The sequence below is a fragment of the Salvelinus fontinalis genome, chromosome 10 (genome assembly GCF_029448725.1).
Source record: "Salvelinus fontinalis isolate EN_2023a chromosome 10, ASM2944872v1, whole genome shotgun sequence".
In the NCBI taxonomy this organism is placed as follows: Eukaryota; Metazoa; Chordata; class Actinopteri; order Salmoniformes; family Salmonidae; genus Salvelinus; species Salvelinus fontinalis.
The window spans coordinates 30,005,264-30,027,332 of NC_074674.1; the positions used below are offsets into that span (position 1 = coordinate 30,005,264).

Below are 22,069 nucleotides of genomic sequence, written 5' to 3' on the forward strand. Positions count from 1 at the left end.
CTCAGAAGGTTCTATCCTTTAATGTTTTAAATCAGAATATATTGACTATGTTCATGTAATACTTTGAAGGAAAAAAGATGACTGAGTGAGTGACTGTACTTTTTCATTTAGAATGAAATCCACTGAACTCAAGCTGCACACGTCTAGAAACTCCTAAGAAAAAGAGCCTAAATGAAGTGTCAGTCCCCCAGAGGGAGCATCATCCATCCAGTCAACATGGAACAGATGTGTGTGATACCTGGCTGCAGCATGTGCGCTGTAAGTTTGGAGCGCTATTCACAATACCGCCTGTGTTTCCCATGCTGTCAGCCCAGCCTATCCCCCATAATGGATGGAGCTCCCTCAAGCACATCCATTACATGTGACAACGTCGACAGGCTGCTGCTGCTGCATCGTTATCGTCTTGTCTATAACTTTTTGTAGGTTTGAACAACAAAAGAAAGTATGCAAGGTAGTGATAAATTACAAGAATGAACTGACACGTATTTCATCCCTATCAAAACCATCATCATCATCAACATCATCATCATTAAAATGGACATTATCCTTGGCAAAAATGACAAGGGCACTGGACTGATGATCAAAATAGATGGATGTACCTTAATTGTAGTTATGGACACAGACATTGCGTCACTACATGATTACAAATTGGAACAATGAGGTGTCTGGGGCAATCAGAGAGGGTGAGGGAGAGATGCAGAGACACAGAGAGTACTGGAGGAAGAAGAGGGTAATGGACAGATGCAGACACACAGAGAGTACTAGTGGAAGAAGTGGGTAATGGAGAGATGCGGAACACAGAGAGTACTGAAGGAAGAAGAGGGTAATGGAGAGATGCGGAACACAGAGAGTACTGAAGGAAGAAGTGGGTAATGGAGAGATGCAGAAACACAGAGAGTACTGGATGAAGAAGAGGGTAATGGAGAGATGCAGAGAGACACAGAGTACTGAAGGAAGAAGAGGATAATGGAGGGATGCAGAGAGACACACAGTATTGAAGGAAGAAGAGGATAATGGAGAGATGCAGAGAGACACAGAGTACTGAAGGAAGAAGAGGGTAATGGAGAGATGCAGAGAGACACAGAGTATTGAAGGAAGAAGAGGATAATGGATGGGCGAGAGACAGAGAGTACTGAAGGAAGAAGAGGATATTGGAGAGATGCAGAGAGACACAGAGTATTGAAGGAAGAAGAGGATAATGGAGAGATGCAGAGAGACACAGAGTACTGAAGGAAGAAGAGGATAATGGATGGGCGAGAGACACAGAGTACTGGAGGAAGAAGGGGATAATGGATGGGCAAGAGACACAGAGTACTGGAGGAAGAAGGGGATAATGGATGGGCGAGAGATGGCCTAAATGGAGACACAGTTTCAACAGACCTGGAGAATCTCCTCTCAGCTGCTGGATAGTGGGAGGGCCAGAGCTCCCATATTTACTGTAGTTTTACAGAGCAATCTGCAGTGCACCATCCCATCCCCAACAGACAGCATATAGACAGACTGTGTATAAAGGCAGTGCTGATTGCCTCCAGCCAATAACTTTCCTTGTTGAGCAAATCAGGGCTGAATCAGGTCAGTGACGGCCTGGCTGTGTGGGAGGAATGAGGGCTGCAGCCAGCCTCATAATAAGCACTGTGACTTTGGCCGGCCTTTGATTAGACCGCACCACGAAGTCCGTTTCACCAAACAAAACCACAATCCGTGTCTCTCTTGTTCTTCTTGTGTCTTGGAATGTTGATCCCCCCCTCCCTCCTCTCTCGGCATGATGCCTGCTTCTGCCTGTAGTGCAGAAATGCTTACTGCTGCAGAATCCACCTGTTTAGTTCTAGAAGAAATCCTGTTGTGACTTGCTGATTGAATCTGCAACATATTACTTGGACCTTTCCATCTGCTGGGCTCTGGTGCGGTTTGTGACAGGACAATAAATGTGTTTCATGAAATGCTACTATGGAAATACAAAATACTGTACAAGTAGAAACCATAGTAGGATTCAGAAATGTTTGGGACATTCACTACACCGATTGCAATATGACAATCTTCAAGCTGTAGTAATATTGGCAACTATTTGCAATGGTTCAACAATGTGTCATATGTGCATCATAAAAAAGTCAAAGGACACTAACATGGCGTTGTGTGTCAAAGTTGGCTGAACTCTCTCTATATATGGCTCTGACCTGACCTATCCTGAGTGCCAGGACTTGGCACAAACAGAAACAGACTGGCACTCAGGCTACGCTTGACCTGCTATACTAGTTTAATGAATGACAAATTGCCACACTATGTCATCATGACAGAAGATCTGAGAGTATATAAACCAGCCACTCTAAAGGACTGAAGTTTGGCAACGACCCCAGATGGAAAGGAATAACTGTTTACATGACTGTATTTCTCATTTCACCAGGGTCTTATGTAAAGAGAGGAAGGCATCTCTTAGTTTTCTGTCATAGCTTAGAGGCTGCCTTTGAGACAGCTGACCTCGGAGCGCTGGGTGCTATGGAAGTGTAATCTATCTTTTGTATCAGTCACATTTACCGCAGGCAGTTTGTGCACATAGTACTCTTTTATTCATGAAAACATAATGCACTCTCCATAAAATACTGTTGGAGACAACTGCAGCCTGTCTTTAAGACACAACTGGTAGAACTGTGAAGGGCAAGGCACTTTGTGAAGAGACAGTGATAAAACAGCAATAAACATCCAGTACTGGATCTATTATTTAACCCCACTCCCTCACTCTGCTCTCAAAATGCCACCACCAAACAGCTACAATACACTGCAATAGAGGGACAAAAGGTGACATACAGATATGTTAGATCTTAAACTTGATCACTATTTTGTCACTAAGAATTTTCCTGCTGCATCAGTAAATTCAAATGAGCCCGGTGAGTCCCTGAAAAAGAGCAGTTCTCGTTCTCTCCATGCGGAGACAGTCGAGTCATTGGGATCAGGGCTTGCTATCAAAATAATTGACTCTCTTGCTCGCTCAAATGCTAGGCCTAGGTCCTATTACTGAAACATTCAAATGTACAAAAATGTATCTGAAATGAAGCCATACACGTCAACAACCGTCATTTTATATAACTTAACAACACAAGATATTGGTCTCCAATAGGCTTATGACATACAAGTGTCAAGTGCATCCTAAGGTCAAAATGGAGTTCAATTGTGGCCTGGGGTGGTCTAGTGGTTGGGGCTGCTGCTTTCAGTGTGCCCACATAGATCTACCGTTCATTTTAATCAGAGGGTTAAGAGTTGGCTAAGAGTTGAGGAAAGACTGTCTGCGTCACTTCTTGTTTTATAAGAAACATTCATGTGTTGGAAATTCCAAATTGTTTGCATAGTCAACTTACATACAGCACTGACGCACACACCTACTCCACCAGACATGCCACCAGGGGTCTTTTCACAGGCCCCAGGTGCAAACATTTTAGCTGTGGTTGCTGATGCGTATATGGTTGAATCATCAGCATACATGGACACACATGCTTGGTTAAATGCCAGTGGCAAGTCATTAATAAAAAAAAGAGTAGAGGGCATAGAGAGCTGCCATGCGGTACACCACACTTTACATGTTTGACATTTGAGAAGCTTCCATTAAAAGAAAACGCTCTGAGATCTATTAGATAGACAGCTCTGAATCCACGATATGGCTAAGGTTGAAAAGCCATAACACATACTTTTCTCATAACAGGTTATGGCCAATGTCAAAGGCTGCTATGAAATCTAACAGTACAGTTCCCACAATCTTCTTATCAATTTCTTTCAACCGATCATCAGTCAAATGTTTCAGTGCAGTATATGTCGAGTGCCCCTCTCTATAAGCATGCTGAAAGACTTGTTAATGTGCTGCTGTGCGGTTTGTTGATAACTTTACTTTGCTAACTGCCAATTTTACGGTTTTTACTTTTTAAATTACCGTTTTTTTTATTTTTTTATTCCCTCGCTCAACTTTTTTCATTCAACTTTTTCACCCCAGACGCTTTATCTGGACGTGGTTCGTCAGGACCTCCACCAGCCGAAGCTAAGTAGTAACATTAACATTATGCTTTCTAATTGCAGTCGCTGTACTCATAATTTACAGGAGAATGATCGCCTTATGGCCAGGATAGCTGTGCTGAAAGCCCAGCTTCAGACGCAATCGTTAGGCAAGGGGATTTTAAGTGTAGGAAAGGGTGAAATAGTGTCTGTGCCACCAGTTAGTACCGATAGTAACGTTAGTATAAATCCCCCCGCACAGTCCCCGCAGCCGGACAATTTTCTCATGGCTTCTGGAAGGGAATGCTGTAGGAATGCTCAACCGGTGTCGCTCATTCATGCGACAGAAACTTTCAACCGGTTTTCGCCCCATTAAGCAACGGGTCGGAGTCAGAGGCCGAGTCTTCTCTGGTCTCTCCTCCTCCCGTTACGGTGTCTGAGACGCCGAAGCCTCCCACCATTAGCTCGGACAAATTGAAAACCCTAGTCATTGGCAACTCCATTACCCGTAATATTAGACTTAAAACGAATCATCCAGCGATCATACACTGTTTACCAGGGGACAGGGTTACCAACGCTAAGGCTAATCTGAAGATGGTGCTGGCTAAGGCTAAAACTGGTGATTGTAGAGAGTATAGGGATATTGTTATCCACGTCGGCACCAACGATGTTAGGATGAAACAGTCAGAGGTCACCAAGCGCAACATAGCTTCAGCGTGTAAATCAGCTGGAAAGATGTGTCGGCATCGAGTAATTGTCTCTGGCCCCCTCCCAGTTAGGGGGAGTGATGAGCTCTACAGCAGAGTCTCACAACTCAATCACTGGTTGAAAACTGCTTTCTGCCCCTCCCAAAAGATAGAATTTGTAGATAACTGGCCCGCTTTCTGGGACTCACCTACAAACAGGACCAAGAGGTGTGGAGGGGTGCTCTCATCTTATCTACGAACATAGACAGGGCTCTAACTCCCCTATCTCCACAATGAGATAGGGTGCAGGCCAGGCAGCAGGCTGTTAGCCATCCTGCCAGCTTAGTGGAGTCTGCCACTAGCACAATCAGTGTAGTCAGCTCAGCCATCCCCATTGAGACTGTGCTCGATCTAGGTTGGGCAAAACTAAACATGGCGGTATTCGCCTTAGCAATCTCACTGGAATAAAGACCTCCATTCCTGTCATTATTGAAAGAGATTGTGATATCTTAAAATAGGGCTACTTAATGTTAGATCCCTCACTTCCAAGGCAGTTATAGTCAATGAACTAATCACTGATCCTAATCTTGATGTGATTGGCCTGACTGAAACATGGCTTAAGCCTGATGAATTTACTGTGTTAAATGAGGCCTCACCTCTTGGTTACACTAGTGACCATATCCCCCGCGCATCCCGCAAAGGCAGAGGTGTTGCTAACATTTACGATAGCAAATTTAAATTTACAAAAAAACAACTGCGTTCTCATCTTTTAAGCTTCTAGTCATGAAATCTATGCAGCTTACTCAATCACTTTTTATAGGTACTGTTTACAGGCCTCCTGGGCCGTATACAGTGTTCCTCACTGAGTTCCCTGAATTACTATCTGATCTTGTAGTCATGGCAGATAATATTGTAATTTTTGGTGACTTTGATATTCACATGGTAAAGTCCACCGACCCATTCCAAAAGGCTTTTGGAGCCATCATCGACTCAGTGGGTTTTGTCCAACATGTTTCCGGACCTACTCACTGCCACAGTCATACTCTGGACCTAGTTTTGTCCTGTGGAATAAATGTTGTGGATCTCAATGTTTTTCCTCATGATCTTGGACTATCGGACCACCATTTTATTACGTTTGCAATCGCAAACAAATTTTCTGCTCAGACCCCAACCAAAGATCATCAAAAGCTGTGCTATAAATTCTCAGGCAACCCAAAGATCCCTAGATGCCCTTCCAGACTCCCTCCAACTACCCAAGGACAAAAAGTACAAAAATCCGTTAACCACCTAACTAAGGAACTCAATTTAACCTTGCGTAATACCCTAGATTCAGTCGCACCCCTAAAAACTAAAAACATTTGTCATAAGAAACAAGCTCCCTGGTATACAGAAAACACCCGAGCCCTGAAGCAAGCTTCCAGAAAATTGGAACGGAAATGGCGCTACACCAAACTGGAAGTCTTCCGACTAGCTTGGAAATACAGTAGTATCGAAGAGCCCTCACTGCTGCTAGATCATCCTATTTTTCCAACTTAATTGAGGAAAATAACAACAATCCAAAAAGTATTATTTTATACTGTCGCAAAGCTAACTAAAAAGCAGCATTCCCCAAGTGAGGATGGCTTTCACTTCAGCAGTAATAAATTCATGAACTTCTTTGACGAAAAGAATCATTAGCACCCCCTGTATTCTCAATAAGTTAATTGTCAGATTCAACAGAAGATCTCTTTGTTTCTTGGGACCTAGAACTAGCATCTCCGTTTTGTCCGAGTTTTAAAGTAGTAAATTTGCTGCCATACACTTCCTTATGTCTGAAACACAGGCTTCCAGGGAGGGCAATTTTGGGGCTTCACCATGTTTCATTGAAATGTACAGCTGTGTGTCGTGCCTTTGACATTGGCCATAACCTGTTATGAGAAAAGTATGTGTTATGGCTTTTCAACCTCAGCCATATCGTGGATTCAGAGCTGTCTATCTAAGAATCATTAAGAATCATTATCATGATCATTAGAAAGAAAATAACGGACTCCTTTTTAAATCTGCGTATTTCTCCAAAGCTCAGTTGTTTTGAGTCTGCACAACACTGCCAGGACCTAGGATCAAGGGAGACACTTACGTTTTTTAATACTATATCTCTTAACACATTGATGAAAATAGTCATGGCCTCTAAACCTTCAAGCTGCATACTGGACCCTGTTCCAACTAAACTACTGAAAGAGCTGCTTCCTGTGCTTGGCCCTCCTATGTTGAACATAAAAAAACATCTCCCAATCCACCAGATGTGTACCAAACCCACTAAAAGTGGCAGTAATAAAGCCTCTCTTGAAAAAGCCAAACCTTGACCCAGAAAATATAAAAAATCGGCCTATATCGAATCTCCCATTCCTCTCAATTTCTTTTGAAAAAGCTGTTGTGCAGCAACTCACTGCCTTCCTGAAGACAAACAATGTATACGAAATGCTTCAGTCTGGTTTTAGACCCCATCATAGCACTGAAACTGCACTTGTGAAGGTGGTAAATTACCTTTTAATGGCGTCAGACCGAGGCGCTGCATCTGTCCTCGTGCTCCTAGACTTTAGTGCTGCTTTTGATACCATCGATCACCACATTCTTTTGGAGAGATTGGAAACCCAAATTGGTCTACACGGACAAGTTCTGGCCTGGTTTAGAGCTTATCTGTTGGAAATATATCAGTTTGTCTCTGTAGATGGTTTGTCCTCTGACAAATCAACTGTAAATGTCGGTGTTCCTCAAGGCTCCGTTTTAGGACCACTATTGTTTTCACTATATATTTGACCTCTTGGTGATGTCATTCGGAAACATAATGTTAACTTTCACTGCTATGCGGACGACACACAGCTGTACATTTCAATGAAACATGGTGAAGCCCCAAAATTGCCCTCCCTGGAAGCCTGTGTTTCAGACATAAGGAAGTGTATGGCAGCAAATTTACTACTTTAAAACTCGGACAAAACGGAGATGCTAGTTCTAGGTCCCAAGAAACAAAGAGATCTTCTGTTGAATCTGACAATTAACTTATTGAGAATACAGGGGGTGCTGTTTTCGCATTAGCATAATTTCCTCTACAGATTAAACTGCCTCTTATTCAATTATTGCTCTTACTATATGCATATAATTAATACCATTGGATAGAAAACAATCTATAGTTTCTAAAACCGTTTCAATTTTGTCTCTGAGTGAAACAGAAGTCATTTGACAGCACTTTCCCTGACCAAGAAGAAGAATGCAAGATGTGTATGCTCGCTTCAACGCTCTGCCTATATGTGGTCACGCCACCTATGACCCGAAACACACTTCATTCGTCTTCCTCTGGGTGTCAAGAGGACGTCAGAGGAGAAATTTTTTGTTTATCTTGTACTGACGTGAAATAAGACCTATTTCTTTGGCGTGACCGACAACTTCCGGTTCTCTGAATCGCACGTTTTGGAGGTGCGATTGTCTTTTGTTTTGCTGCCGTTACGGATGAAAACTATCTCCGTCTCGAAGTTTGTTTGATACATGTGACCATATCATCTTATGGTATGTTTTTTCAATATAGTTTAATCAGATTGTTTGAATTTTTTCGGGAGTTTTGCCGTGTTCCGTTCTGTGAGTTTTTTTACTTTGGCCAGTCGACCAGTACCTATGCTAAATGAAGAGGGAAAGTTGCCATTATGAATGGATTGAACGACTCATCAGGACTAAGGACACCTTGATCAACATTCTGATGAAAGATCAGCAATAGTAAAACCCAATTTACGATGTTATTTCATATATCTGTCGTGCATGTGAACTGGTCGGGGGCGCCCAGCTGGTTCTGGCTGGCGTGGCTATGCTAATTTAGCACTACATTTTGTTTTCGCTATAAAACATTTAATAAATCTGAAATATTGTTTGGATTCACCAGATGTTGGGCTTTCAATATCTGTACGCTGTGTATTTTTTCTGAAATGTTTTAAGACAAGTAATTAGTTATATGACGTTGGTCTCTGTAATTGTTCTGGCTGCGTCGGCACTATTTCAGATTGCAGCTGCAATGTAGAACTGTGATTTATACCTGAAAAATGCAAATAAAAAAAATAAAAACTATGCTATACCATAAATATGTTATCAGACTGTCATCTTATGAAGTTGTTTCTTGGTTAGTGGCTATATATCTTTTTATTTAGTCGAATTAGTGATAGCTACTGACGCAGGAAAAAACTGTTGGAGTAAAAAAATTGTGTCTTTTGCTAACGTGTTTAGCTAATAGATTTACATATTGTGTCTTCCCTGTAAAACATTATAAAAATCTGAAATGGTGGCTTTATTCACAGGATCTGTATCTTTCATTAGGTGTCTTGGACTTGTGATTTAATGATATTTAGATGCTACTATTTAATTGTGACGCTATGCTAGCGATGCTAATCAGTGTGGGGGGGGGGGTGGGGGGTGCTCCCGGACCCGGGGTAGGTGCTCGGTAGAGGTTAACCTTGATGGTTGTACAGTCGTCTCAAATAAAACTGTGAAGGACCTCGGCGTTACTCTGGACCCTGATCTCTCTTTTGACAAACATATCAAGACTGTTTCAAGGACAGCTTTTTTCCATCTACGTAACATTGCAAAAATCTGAAACTTTCTGTCCAAAAATGATGCAGAAAAATGTATCCATGCTTTTGTCACTTCTAGATTAATTAGACTACTGCAATGCTCTACTTTCCGGCTACCTGGATAAAGCACTAAATAAACTTCAGTTAGTACTAAACATGTGTCACGACTTCCACCGAAGGTGGCTCCTCTCCCTGTTCGGGCGGCGCTCGGCGGTCATCGTCACCGGGTCTACTAGCTGCCACCGATCCCTATTCTTTTTTGTTTGGTTTTGTCTGTCTTGTTCTTCACCTGAGTCTAGTTTAGGTTAATCAGTGGGGTATTTAATCTCGCCCTACCCGCTAGATTTTGTGCGGGATTGTTTGTGTATCTGTCGTTGGTTTGGGTTGCGTTTTGTCTGTTCTGTTGAACAGGTGTTTTCACAGGACTGTTTTCCCACACATTAGTTTCGTCAGAGGAGTGGTTTCCTCCGTGTTCGACTGGACTGCGTTCCTGTTTTATAGTGGCTGCTGTTGTGGTCCTGTGCCTGTTCTTTTGATGGACTTGTAATAAAACGGCCTTCTTGCAATTCTTACTCTCCTGCGCCTGACTCCACACCCACCTCTTCTAGGGAGAATCTGACAACATGGCTGCTAGAATCTTGACTAGAACCCCAAAATTGTATCATATTACTCCAGTGCTAGCCTCTCTACATTGGCTTCCTGTTAAGGCTATGGCTGATTTCAAGGTTTTACTGCTAACCTACAAAGCATTACATGGGCTTGCTCCTACCTATCTTTCTGATTTGGTCCTGCCGTACATACCTACACGTACGCTACGGTCACAAGACGCAGGCCTCCTTACTGTCCCTAAAATTTCAAAGCAAACAGCTGGAGGCAGGGCTTTCTCCTATAGAGCTCCATTTTTATGGAATGGTCTGCCTATCCATGTGAGAGACACAGACTCGGTCTTGACCTTTAAGTCTTTATTGAAGACTCATCTCTTCAGTAGGTCCTATGATTGAGTGTAGTCTGGCCCAGGAGTGTGAAGGTGAACGGAAAGGCACTGGAGCAACAAACCGCCCTTGCTGTCTCTGCCTGGCCGGTTCCACTCTCTCCACTGGGATTCTCTGCCTCAAACCCTATTACGAGGGCTGAGTCACTGGCTTGGTGCTGGTGCTCTTCCATGCCATCCTTAGGAGGGGTGCGCAACCACTTCAGTAGGTTGAGTCACTGACGTGATCTTCCTGTCCGGGTTGGCAGCCCCCTCGGGTTCGTGCCATGGGGGAGATCTTTGTGGGCTATACTCGGCCTTGTCTCAGGATAGTAAGTTGGTGGTTGAAGATATCCCTCTCGTGGTGTGGGGGCTGTGCTTTGGCAAAGTGGGTGGGGTTATAACCTGCCAGTTTGGCCATGTCTGGGGGTATTGTCGGACGGGGCTTCAGTGTCTCCTGACCCCTCCTGTCTCAGCCTCTAGTATTTATGCTGCAATGTTTGTGTCAGGGGTCAGTCTGTTATATCTGGAGTATTTCTCCTGTCTTATCCGGTGCCCTGTGTGAATTTAAGTATGCTCTCTCTAATTATCTCTCGTTTTTTCTCTCTTTCTCTCTCTCTCTCTCTCTCTCTCTCTCTTTCCCTCTCTGTCTCTCACTTTCTCTCGGAGGACCTGAGCCCTAGGACCATGCCTCAGGACTACCTGGCCTGATGACTCCTTGCTGTCCCCAGTCCACCTGGTCGTGCTGCTGCTCCAATTTCAACTGTTCTGCCTGCGGCTATGGAACCCTGACCTGTTCACCGGACATGCTACCTCTCCCAGACCTGCTGTTTTCAACTCTCTCGGGACAGCAGGTGCAGTAGAGATACTCTGAATGATCGGTTATGAAAAGCCAACTGACATTTACTCCTGAGGTGCTGACCTGTTGCTCCCTCTACAACCACTGTGATTATTATTATCTGACCCTGCTGGTCATCTATGAACATTTTAACATCTTGGCCATGTTCTGTTATAATCTCCACCCGGCACAGCCAGAAGAGGCCCCCCCTCATAGCCTGGTTCGTCTCTAGGGTTCTTCCTATGTTCCGGCCTTTCTAGGGAGATTTTCCTAGCCACCGTGCTTCTACACCTGCATTGCTTGCTGATTGGGGTTTTAGGCTGGGTTTCTGTACAGCACTTTGTGACATCCGCTGATGTAAGAAGGGCTTTATAAATACATTTGATTGATTGATTGATTAACTTGTTTACAGAGAAATAGCATTGTATTTGGTCAAACACCATTTTTTACAATAGTTTGCTAAGAGCTGGCAGCAAGCTGATAAGTCTGCTGTTAGAGCCGCCTGACCACTCTCCGGTAGCGGAATGACTTTGGCTTCGCTCCAGGCCTGAGGACAAAGACTTTCCGCTAGGCTCAGATTAAGGATATGACAGATAGGAGTGGCTAAAGAGTGTGGTGGAAATTCTATTCAAGTGAGAGAGACTTTGTTATTTCTCCAAACAATCATCTTTATTTAATATCGATTAATTATTGCAATAATGAAACCGTTGACACCACACTCCGAAGTGTGTGTTGCCGAGTGCTTAAAATCATACATAGTATACAGGGTCTTCATATAGCAGACCTCAGAAATGCGTCAACCATGGCTGGCTCCACCCCCATACAGATTGGGAGGATAAACCACCCTGGGTTCATCCTGTCGTTTATCTGCATGGGGGGGTGTTATTTTACTCCTCAAGTTTCCCAGATGCAAGCATGAAAACAGTTCTACAGTATTAGTGAAAATGTCATCAATACATGTGCATGATCTTGTTCCTGTAGTGTTTGTAAACACCTTGGTAGGTTGATTAATAACCTGAACCAGATTACAGGAACTGGTTACAGTGAGAAGCTTCCTCTTGAGTGGACAGCTTGATGAAAACCAGTCAATATTTAGGTCCCCAAGAAAGTAGACCTCTCTTTTTACATCACATACAGTATACTATCAAGCATTTCACACATATTATTTAGATACTGACTGTTAGCACTTGGTTTGTCGATAGCAAACATGTTTTAGATAACATGTTTTAGATAACATGTTTTAGATAACATGTTTTAGATAACATGTTTTAGATAACATGTTTTAGATAACATGTTTTAGATAACATGTTTTAGATAACATGTTTTAGATAACATGTTTTAGATAACATGTTTTAGATAACATGTTTTAGATATGCCAGGTGAACCTGCAACCACAGCACTTCAATATCACTTGACATACGATCTTCTCTATGCATTACAGGGATATGGCTCTGAACAACACCTCCCCGATAAGCATTCCTGTCTCTTCTATAGATGTTATATCCTTGCATTGCTACTGCTGTATCATCAAATGAATTATCTAAGTGAGTCTCAGAAATGGCTAACACATGAATGTTATCTGATGTTAGCAAGTTGTTGATTTCATGAATCTTATTGCTAAGACTACATACACTATATATACAAAAGTATGTGAGCACCATTTCAAATGAGTGGATTCAGCTATTTCAGTCACACCCGTTGCTGACATAGACAAACATTGGCAGTAGAATGGCCTTACAGAAGAGCTCAGTGACTTTCAACATGGCACCGTCATTGGATGCCACATTTCCAACAAGTCAGTTCGTGAAATTTCTGCCCTGCTAGAGCTGCTCTGGTCAACTGTAAGTGCTATCATTGTGAAGTGGAAACGTCTAGGAGCAACAACGGCTCAGCCTCAAAGTGGTAGGCCACACAAGCTCACAGAACGGGACCACCGAGTGCTGAAGCGTGCAGCACGTGAAAATCGTCTGGCCTTGGTTGCAAGTTCCAAACTGCCTCTGGAAGCAACTTCAGCACAAGAACTGTTCGTTGGGAGCTTTATGAAGTGGGTTTCCATGGTCACACACATGCCACACACAAGCCTAAGATCACCATGCGCAATGCCAAGCGTCGGCTGGAGGGATGTAAAGCTCGCTGTCATTGGACTCGGGAGCAGTAGAAACTCGTTCTCTGTAGTGATGAATCATGCTTCACCATCTGGCAGTTCGATGGACGAATCAGGGTTTGGCAGATGCCAGGAGAACTCCACCTGCTCGAATGCATAGCCCTGTCAAGTTTGGTGGAGGAGGAATAATGGTCTGGGACTGTTTTTCACGGTTCGGGTTAGTCCCTTTAGTTCCAGTCAAGGCAAATGTTAACGCTACAGCATACAATGACATTCTAGACGATTCTGTGCTTCCAACTTTGTGGCAACAGCTTGTGGAAGGCCCTTTCCTGTTTCAGCATGACAATGCTCCCGTGCACAAAGCGAGGTCCATACAGCGAGGTCCATACAGAAATCGTTTGTCAAGATTGGTGTGGAAGAACTTGACTGGCCTGTACAGAGACCTGACCTCAACTCCATTGAACACCTTTGGGATGATTTGGAACACCGACTGCGAGCCAGGCCTGATCACCCAACATCAGTGCCTGACCTCACTAATGCTTTTGTGGCTGAATGGAAGCTGTAAATGTCCACAATGTAAATGGAAGCTGTAAATGTCCACTGAATGGAAGCTGTAAAAGTCCACAGCAATGTTCCAACATCTAGTGCAGGGGTGTCAAACTCATTCCACGGAGGGCCTTGTGTCTGCAGGTTTTTGGTTTTTCCTTTCAATAAAGCCCTAGACAACCAGGTGTGGGGAGTTCCTAACTAATTAGTGATGTTAATTCATCAATCAAGTACAAGGGAGGAACGAAAACCCGCAGACACTCGGCCCTCCGTGGAATGAGTTTGACACCTGTGATCTAGTGGAAAGCCTTCCCAGAAAAGTGGAGACTGTTATAGCAGCAAAGGGGGGAGCAACTCGATATTAATGCCCATGATTTTGGAATGAGATGTTCGACTTGCAGGTGTCCACATACTTTTTTTCATGTAGTGTATATTAATATGGGATATTTTTAGCCTTTTCCTGGGTAGCTTATCAGATAGCCATAATATGCAAAAGAGCAATAGAAAAAAGCAAGAGAAAAAATATACATCCAGCAGCCCATTAATCATTTGGTGTGTGCAAGTGTGTGCGTGTGCTGTGGGGTTGAAGCTACAAACCCATAGGCGTGGTTCTCTTATCCCTTCCAGGCTTTTGGGGGGGAGGGTGGACAATGAGCCTGTCAAAGAGGATGTAAGCAATGTCCCCACGTGCTCTGGCAGCTTTCATGGCTGGGATAAGTGCTTTCCTCTTCTGGCACACAGCTTCAGGATAGTCCTCATTGAGGATGATGTACGTTCCTCTCAAGTTCTTGGCTCTTTCCAGAACAGCTACCTTGTCCTTGAACCTCAGCAACTTAACCACTATTCGCCTGGGCCTGTCACCTGGGCCAGTGGTGGGTTTTCCAGTCCTGTGGGCGCGATCCACCTAAATCTACCTGTGGTCCATCTTCAGTTTCTCCAAGATCATTTCCCTCACTTTGTCCTCAGACTCCGTCCAGGTCTCATGTGGAGATTCTGCAATTCAGTCCACAACCTGTCCTTCGAGTCTGATTTCTCCGTCATTGTTATCATAGATTCACATACAGAACGGATGTCCTCTCTCAATGACTTACAGATTGCTGTCATCTTGCCGTTCTCCTGTTTAAACTCATCAAGCTGAGCAGCTCCTCAGACCCGGCCTTGGTCGGCAGGATCACTGGACAGATAGTAGCGGTCCCAGCAACTGATGCCAACCACGTCGTGGGATCCGAACTCAAAAGGTAGCTAGTTAGTAACCAATTGTTTTCAATAGACTTTCAAACTTTACAAAACAACAAACTTTCCAAAACAACAAACCGAGCTCTCCCATGTTCTGTGATGCGTGTTCAACAGGAAGTGAGGTGATAGTCTTGAAGATTATTATTTGTGTGTAAAAGACACAACGTCCTCACCATGGTCAGATTGGTAAACCTGACCCTGCCCTTATTATTTTAAAATCAAATATTACAGGTGGAATATCAGGTTATTCACTTAGTCTACTACAGAGATGAGAAGTGTTTTTCCCCTGCTTTTTATAGAAGCCCAAAAGAGTCATACCTAACCGCCCAAGTGGTTTACCATAGCCCCACTACACACACCATGGCACGCTCTGTCCATTGTGCTGACACAGTGCAGCGAAGATACAGATTGTTTTGTGCCAATCTGAGATTCAATCATTTGAACCTTTTAGCTATTTTTATATAGGGACATAAAACTAAAACTGAGGGGCACTGGTTTGAACTGAGGTGGCTAAACCCCCTTTATCCCCTTTTGGAGCCGGGTTCGCCACTTTGCTCAGGCAGTTCACAATGCCAAACCATAGCCCTAACCAAGAATGCAGGATGGAAACTGAAACTGGCAAAAATAAATGCTTGGGAATTAATGCCTAAACTGTTACACCACTACGGAGTTATTGCGCAAAATGGTTTGCAGCATCATTTGGATATGTGTGCAAGAAAAGTTCAACATTCACCTTCTGCTACCATTTCTGTCAAGCCATTTATGCATACAAGTTCATGCATACTTTCAATAAATCCAACGTATGCACAACACAGAAAGCACTGCAACTGCCTCTGCAACGCAGTGCTGCAAGGCAAACGCAGCGTTCTATTGGAAATGTATGTACTTCTGGTGCACCAAAATGCAATGACACTGTCGGTGTGATCGAGGCATTAAACTTTGAGTTGTTTCTGTTTTAACCCTGTAACCACGCAGAATTAACCCTGTAACCATGCAGAATTAACGTTGTAACCATGCAGAATTTATGGGCAAAAATAGACACTCATCCATGAACAGTGAGCTGGAATCGAACCCATGACAACTCTGTTAGCGTCTGTAACCGCTGGACCACACAGGCACTGAGGAAATCAATAATTTAGTCTGCTTGCCTTCAACATATAAAACAATTGATCTAAAAATGTAAAAAATCCCTAACGAAAAATACATCTTCCCCCTACAAATATGTCAATTTATTATAATCCACATAAGAATTAACATGAGACGCGCTGTAGCCTGCACGTAGCCTCATAAGGTAAAATGTAAGTGCAGCGTGTGTTGTATACAAACACCGCTTCCAGCTGCACCCTAAATATTTCTTCAGATATTCAAATCCTCCTGCTGTAGGATTACTTTCCTCCTGGGGCAAAAGGGTTCAAATTAAGATCCGACATCTGTAACACGCTTTAGCAGGCTTTCTGAAAGATCTCATTTGTCAGACCTACACTTTCCACCCACTAAGTAAACATATTACGCAACCTAAGTGTTTTATTATATTGTAAAGTGTAACGGTTCTGATTTGGTTGTGGCCCCAGATCACATGACAGCGTCTGCTGAGATAGTGTGCATTCAGGCAAGTGTCACCGACACGGATGTTGAAGGTGATGAGGATGATGACACATTGAACAATTTCAGGGAAAATCGTGCTTGAATGCTGTAATAATATACGTAGCAAGAATGCAGGATGGAAACTGAAACTGGCAAAAAGAAATGCAATCATAATCATCAATTTCATTGAGGTGAACTAGGCCAGAACATGTAACCATTCCTAAATTGCCTGCTCTTGGCATTTCCTAGAATATTGGAAATTAATGAAATTAATACTCATAATGGAATGAATAATCAAATATAATTAATACAGTTTACTAATGTCCAAAGTTACTATATACACTATTTAAAAACTATTTATAAACTAGTTTGACTATTTGTGTATCTTGTTTGCCTTAATGCAGTGTCTAGAATAGCCAAAAAGCCTTTGATAGCAACTCGCCTTGCAACACACTATCTTTGCTCACAAATGAAAAAGTGACAGGCCTTTTAATAATCTATCCAAATTCAAATGTTATTCGTAGCCTCAGGAGAATCAGAGCCACATCAAATGAACTCATAAGAAACCCAGCCTGGAAAAGAATGGAGTTCCTCCCTCTTTCTACGTGAAAACTGCAGCATGAAATTCACAGGCAAATTAACTCTACCCAGAGCAACCGTAATTATCAGTCCCTGTGGACAAACCATTATCAAATGAAGAGCCCTACTTAGATTCAGATTTTGGTTAAGGGTTATATGTCAAGCAATTCAAAAGCAATACTTGATGAGGAGATTGAGAGTGGTGGACAGGTTCTCGCTGTAGCTAAGTGATTAAATAGTTCTTGCTGCTACAGGTTTGTTAAATAAGCAACACAATTTTACTCAAGCTTGCTGAGGATGTCTAAGCAGCTACATAGTACACTCTTACAAAAAAGGTGCTATCTAGAACCTTAAAGGGTTATTTGGTTGGCCCCATAGGAGAACCATTTGAGGAACCCTTTTTGGTTGCAGGTAGAACCCTTTTGGTTCTTGGTAAAACCCTTTCGAGTTCCATGTAGAACTATTTCTACAGTGGCTTCCTGGAACCAAAAATTGCTATCCTATGGGGACATCCGAAGAGCCCTTGTGGATCCTTTTTTTCTAAGAGTGTACACTGGCTGAGTGGTTTCTCCTCGCAGTAACATTTTCTTCTCAGGACATACAGTCCTTTAGGTACATCATAGTTATCATCCTCTGAACAAGAGAGGGTGGATAGAGGAGCATAGTTACACTATATCTTGCCCCATCAAGCATGTGCTGTGTCAGACTGGTTGCAGAGAAAGACCACTCAGTCCCCTGGCAGTCAGACACATTGCTTTGGATAGCTCTGTGCCCAGACATCAATTACCACCTTCATTCATCAAAGTACCTCTGAGTGCAGGTCAGTCCACTAGCTGGTCTCAGGCCTACTGACCCACCTTTGCTAACCCCCTGTCAGTCCACTAGCTGGCCTCAGGCCTACTCGCCCACCTCAGACTCTGCTAACCCTCTGCCAGCTAACATTTCACAGGATGGAGAACATGCCCTAACTGCTAACCAGCAAACTACCAAATGTGCATTGTCAGGAGACTTTTGGGGTAGAAGTAATTGGCAATTGAGTAATGAGATGATTTTGGTGGTGGTGGTGGTGTTTGGGGAGGCAACAGTGGCAGGTGGCAGTGGAGTATACAATGGATCAACATCACTTTGAAAGTATTCAATCTGGGTGCTATAGGTGAATAAAGGGTAATGTTCTATTAATTTGAGAAATGTCAGGTGGCTCACCTCATAGTGTAAAGCAGGGTACCGTTGTCCACCAGTCGTAGCAGTTTGTTGGGCGTGGTCATGTTGTGGGCCACAGATTTCTTCCCGTTGTGGAAGAAGGTGTCTGGAGTCCAGATCTTACTGGCCAGGAGGTTGTTAAGAGGCAGGACCTGCATGGGCCCGTCGAACTTCAGCCTCTCATCCCTCCAGCTCTGACGGAAGAACACATCAATGGTGTACTCCTGGGAAAAGACGGAGAGAATAAGTAAGTCTCCAAGGTATCACTTCACAATTACATTATCATCTAATATTTACCATCTCCCGTAAGAGTTGCAAACTCAGTTCTCTGTCCTGTATATTGTCAGTTGTGGCCTTGACTAGCAGAGTTGAGTTTTGTTCACAGCCTCTCTCTCTCACACACACACACACACACACACACACACACACACACACACACACACACACACACACACACACACACACACACACACACACACACACACACACACACACACACACGTCAATAATGCATCATGCATTTTATTTGAGGGGGAAAACAGCCTTGTCAATGTGGGATCCTCAAGGCATCCTTCAGAGTTCATACACCAATGATTGCGTTTTCACAGCTGTCGCCGGCGGGATAAAACATGCCTTTTCCAAGAGTTATCTCTCTGACCATATTGCCAAACACGTAACAAGGAACAGTGTCCCTGAAAAACCTCTCTAAGTTCAGAGAGAAATCGCCAGCCGTTAGTTGCTGATGCTGAAGTGGGGGAGTGGCCTCACACTTATTTTTATCAGACACTTCTTCCATTCTGACAAGATTTTCCATAGGTATTAAAACGTTAAAATACACTAATCAGCTATAAATTCAGTTAGATTTATTTGTGGCTGTTTAAAAAATGGTCACCAGTATTTTTTAGAATGAATGGTGTCATGATTCTGTGTGTCATTAATATTGTAAAATAATGTCATAATGAACACGACGATGAACTAACAGGAACATCAAATGGACAGATATCAAATAACAGCAATAAAGTCCACACCAACACGTCTCAATAATGCCTGTTAGCAACAATGTAGCAACCTGTCCTGTGTCTGGTCACTACAGGAATGGCAGACGTTTTATACTGTACATTTACATCAAGGCCTCACTTTGGAAAAAAATATTATGCACGAATCAACAATTAATGGCACAAAATAAATGCATGAAATGCACAGATTCAGGTAATAGTCATTACATAACTAAATACATACAGTTGAAGTCGGAGGTTTACATACACCTTAGCCAAATACATTTAAACTCAGTTTTCACAATTCCTGACATTTAATCCAAGTAAAAATTCCATGTCTTAGGTCAGTTAGGATCACCACTTTATTTTAAGAATGTGAAATGTCAGGATAATAGTAGAGATAGAGAGAATTATTTATTTCAGCTTTTATTTCTTTCATCATTTTATTTCTTTCATCACATTCCCAGTGGGTCAGAAGTTTACATACAGTCAATTAGTATTTGGTAGCATTGCCTTTAAATTGTTTAACTTGGGTCAAATATTTCTGGTAGCCTTCCACAAGCTTCCCACAATAGGTTGGGTGAATTTGGCCCATTCCTCCTGACAGAGCTGGTGTAATTGAGTCAGGTTGGTAGGCCTCCTTGCTTGCACACACTTTTTCAGTTCTGCAAAATTGTGGCAAAATGGCTTAAGGACAACAAAGTCAAGGTATGGGACACTTGACATTGTTGTCCTTAAGCCATTTTGCCACAACTTTGGAAGTATGCTTGGGGTCATTATCCATTTGGAAGACCCATTTGAGACCAAGCTTTAACTTCTTGACTGATGTCTTGAGATGTTGCTTCAATATATCCACATAACTTCCCATCCTCATGATGCCATCTATTTTGTGAAGTGCACCAGTCCCTCCTGCAGCAAAGAACCCCCACAACATGATGCTGCCACCCCCGTGCTTCACGGTTGGGATGGTGTTCTTCGGCTTGCAAGCCTCTCCCTTTTTCCTCCAAACATAACGATGGTCAGTATGGCCAAACAGCTCTATTTTTGTTTCATCAGACCATAGGACATTACTCCAAAAAGTACGATCTTTGTCCCCATGTGCAGTTGCAAACCGTAGTCTGGCTTTTTTATGGCGGTTTTGGAGTACGGTTCATCAAAGTACGTTCATCTCTAGGAGACAGAAGGTGTCTCCTTCCTGAGCGGTATGATGGCTGCGTTGTCCCATGGTGTTTATACTTGCGTACTATTGTTTGTACAGATGAACGTGGTACCTTCAGGCGTTTGGAAATAGCTCCTCAGGACGAGCCAGACTTGTGGAGGTACGCAATTTTTTTCTGATGTCTTGGCTGATTTCTTTTGATTTTTCCATGATGTCAAGCAAAGAGGCACTGAGTTTGAAGGTAGGCCTTGAAATACATCCACAGGTACACCTCCAATTGACTCAAATGATGTAAATTAGCCCAACAGAAGCTTCTAAAGCCATGACATCATTTTCTGGAATTTTCCAAGCTGTTTAAAGGCACAGCCAACTTAGTGTATGTAAACTTCTGTCACGTTCCTGACCTGTTTCTGTTAGTTTTTGTATGTGTTAGTTGGTCAGGACGTGAGTTTGGGTGGGAAGTCTATGTTTTCTGTTTCTATGTTTGTTTAAGGGTGACCTAATATGGCTCTCAATTAGAGGCAGGTGGTTTTCATTTCCTCTGATTGAGAGTCATATTAAGGTAGGTGTTTTCACACTGTTTGTTGTGGGTGGTTGTTTCCTGTGTCAGTGTTTGTTGCACCATACGGGACTGTTTCGTTCGTTCTTCGTTTTATGTAGTCATTTTTCCTGTTGTGCGTTCTTCGTGTTTTATGTAAGTTCGTATGTTCAGGTTTGTCTACATTCGTTTTGTTATTTTGTAAGTATTCAAGTGAAGTTCGTGTTTTTCGTCTACACTTAAATAAATTCATTATGTCTAATTACAACGCTGCAGTTTGGTTCAATCCCTGCTCCTCCTCTTCGGATGAAGAGGAGGAGGAACGCCGTTACAACTTCTGACCCACTGGAATTGTGATACAGTGAATTATAAGTGAAATAATCTGTCTGTAAACAATTGTTGGAAAAATTACTAACCGTTACTAATTACTAATTACTAACCGTAATTAAAGTCCTAACCGACTTGCCAAAACTATAGTTTGTTAACAAGAAATTTGTGGAGTGGTTGAAAAACGAGTTTTAATGACTCCAACCTAAGTGTATGTAAACTTTAGACTTCAACAATGATGTTATACCGTGGTAAACATTGCTCTTCCCCTTGGGATTTAGCAACATGCGTTACCCCAAAAAACAGGATAATTGTCACTCCCCCTACCTAAGCAAGGCAGAAAGAGCAAACATTTCACCTATTCAATTATGAGGAAATATGTCCAATGTCAGATCTTACCATTACCTAAAGGTCCAACGCAGCCATTTTTATTTCAATATAAAATTATTTCTGGGTGACAATTAAATATTAATTAAATATGTTACTGTGATTGTTTTCAACTGAAATGGTAAAAAATAAACAAAATAGCTTCTTAGCAAATATACATTTCTCAAGTAAGAATTTTGCTAGGACTGTCTGGGTGTCACGTTCTGACCTTAGTTTCTTTTTTATGTCTTTATTTTAGTTTGGTCAGGGCGTGAGTTGGGGTGGGCATTCTATGTTGTTTTTTCAATGTTTTGTACTGTTGTTCTATTTCTACGTGTTGGGCCTAGTATGGTTCTCAATCAGAGGCAGGTGTTAGT

General features: G+C 42.6%; 1 protein-coding gene across 6 annotated transcripts in view; it reads right to left on the reverse strand.

The window, feature by feature from the left end:
* LOC129863985 (gamma-aminobutyric acid receptor subunit alpha-3-like) overlaps positions 1 to 22,069 on the reverse strand; it is a 148,846-nt gene that overhangs the window by 39,314 nt on the left and 87,463 nt on the right. For all 6 annotated transcript variants that reach the window (XM_055936489.1, XM_055936486.1, XM_055936487.1 and 3 more), the window contains one exon: positions 18,311 to 18,531. In XM_055936489.1, the coding sequence (XP_055792464.1) occupies positions 18,311 to 18,531 (221 nt within the window). The remainder of the gene's footprint in view (positions 1 to 18,310; positions 18,532 to 22,069) is intronic.